The sequence below is a fragment of the Alligator sinensis genome, unplaced genomic scaffold (genome assembly GCF_000455745.1).
Source record: "Alligator sinensis unplaced genomic scaffold, ASM45574v1 scaffold107_3, whole genome shotgun sequence".
NCBI classification, from domain to species: Eukaryota; Metazoa; Chordata; order Crocodylia; family Alligatoridae; genus Alligator; species Alligator sinensis.
This window is the reverse complement of record NW_005842578.1, coordinates 113,791-115,175: the sequence shown is the minus strand read 5'-3', so window position 1 is coordinate 115,175 and position 1,385 is coordinate 113,791. Positions and strand designations below refer to the sequence as shown.

The window sequence follows — 1,385 nt, the reverse complement described above, 5'->3', positions numbered from 1 at the left end:
GGCTGAGGCCGTGGGGGCGGGACAGCACCACTGCTAACGAGGGGCTCGTCAGTGACCCCCCGCTGCAGGCACCCCCCCAACCCGATCCCCCGCTCTGCTTTCTACCCCCTGCTCCGCTTTCTGCTCCCTGCCCCTCGAGGCGCCGGCCGCAGCGCTCACCCTTGATGACGGACTGGTCGAACATGGTCTTGGGGAAGATGAACAGCTGCTCTGTGAGGTTCTGGGGGCAGAGACGGGCAGGATCAGGCCTCTTGCTTGCTCGCTCACTCTCACTTTCTCTCTCTCTCTCTCTCCTGGGTCCCATTCCCAGCTCTGCTCCACCCTGCCGTGTGCCTCGGTTTCCCCCACCAGGACCTGGCCCTGGCCCTGCCAACAACCTCCCCAACCCCCCTCCCAGCAGGACGCCTGGCTTGGGGGCGGATCGCTGGGCAACTGGAGGCTACCACCCACTTATGCAAATGAGCCAGCAATCAATTTGCATGTTAAACAGGCAGTGATCTCCCCCAAAGATACAGCAGAGCAATTCCTGACTTCCCACAATGCCCTGGGGCGAAGCAGGCTGCCTGCTCTCTCCCCATTCCCACATCTATAGGGGCCTGGGAGAGCCCTCCTCCTATAGAGCCCCTCCCTCGCAATGCAAAGGGGACCCTCTCTATACGGTACGGAGAGCGCCTATATGGGGCCACATCCATCGGTGATCGAAGCGAGGGGTCCTCGTCTATAGGTGAGTGGGGGGGTCCACTCCTATAGCAGACTGGGGGAGTCCATGTCTATAGGAGACTGGCAGGGGGAGTTCCTTATCTATAGGGGATGGGGGGGCAATTCCTTGTGTATAGGGAACGGGGGGGGGTGTTTATGTCTATACAGGACAAAAGGATAGTCCTTGTCTATAGGGGACTGAGATGGGAAACCATCTTTGTCTATAAGGGACCGGGGGGGTCCGTCTCTGTAGGGGACTGGGTGGTGTCTATAGGGGACCACGCACAAGGTAGATCCTGATCTACAGAGGGATCGGGGGACGCACGTCTATAGGGGACCAAAAAGGGACCTATATCGATAAGGCACCAAAAGGAGGGGACATCTCCATTAGGGACCATGGGGGGGGGGTTGCCTATAGGGGACCGGGAAGATCCTTCTCTATAAGGAACTGGCCGGGGAGAGTCCATGCCTACAGGGGAGGTGCCTGTCTATAGGGGCGGGGTACCTATAGGAAACTCCGCGTGGGGAGAACCTGGTCTCCGGGGGACCAAGGGGCAGGTGCCTGTCTGTAGGGGAGGGGGTGTCTCGTGGGGGTCCAGGTCTATAGGGGCCGGGGGGTGTCTAGAGGGGAGCACCCTCGCCTATAGGGGCCGGCGGCGGGGCTCTCCGGGGTCGTCCCCCCCCCC

The 1,385-nt window shown here is 61.0% G+C and overlaps 1 protein-coding gene across 1 annotated transcript in view; it reads right to left on the bottom strand.

Moving 5' to 3' along the window:
* LOC102371073 (transmembrane protein 87A-like) overlaps window positions 1-1,287 on the bottom strand; it is an 8,188-nt gene extending 6,901 nt beyond the window's left edge. Inside the window, exons 1-2 of the mRNA XM_006032532.3 lie at window positions 160-1,287; window positions 4-30 (exon numbers count right to left, since the gene is read on the bottom strand). Of these exons, the coding sequence (XP_006032594.2) occupies window positions 4-30; window positions 160-304 (172 nt within the window). The 5' untranslated portion in view covers window positions 305-1,287. The remainder of the gene's footprint in view (window positions 1-3; window positions 31-159) is intronic.
* Window positions 1,288-1,385: the final 98 nt, after the last annotated feature.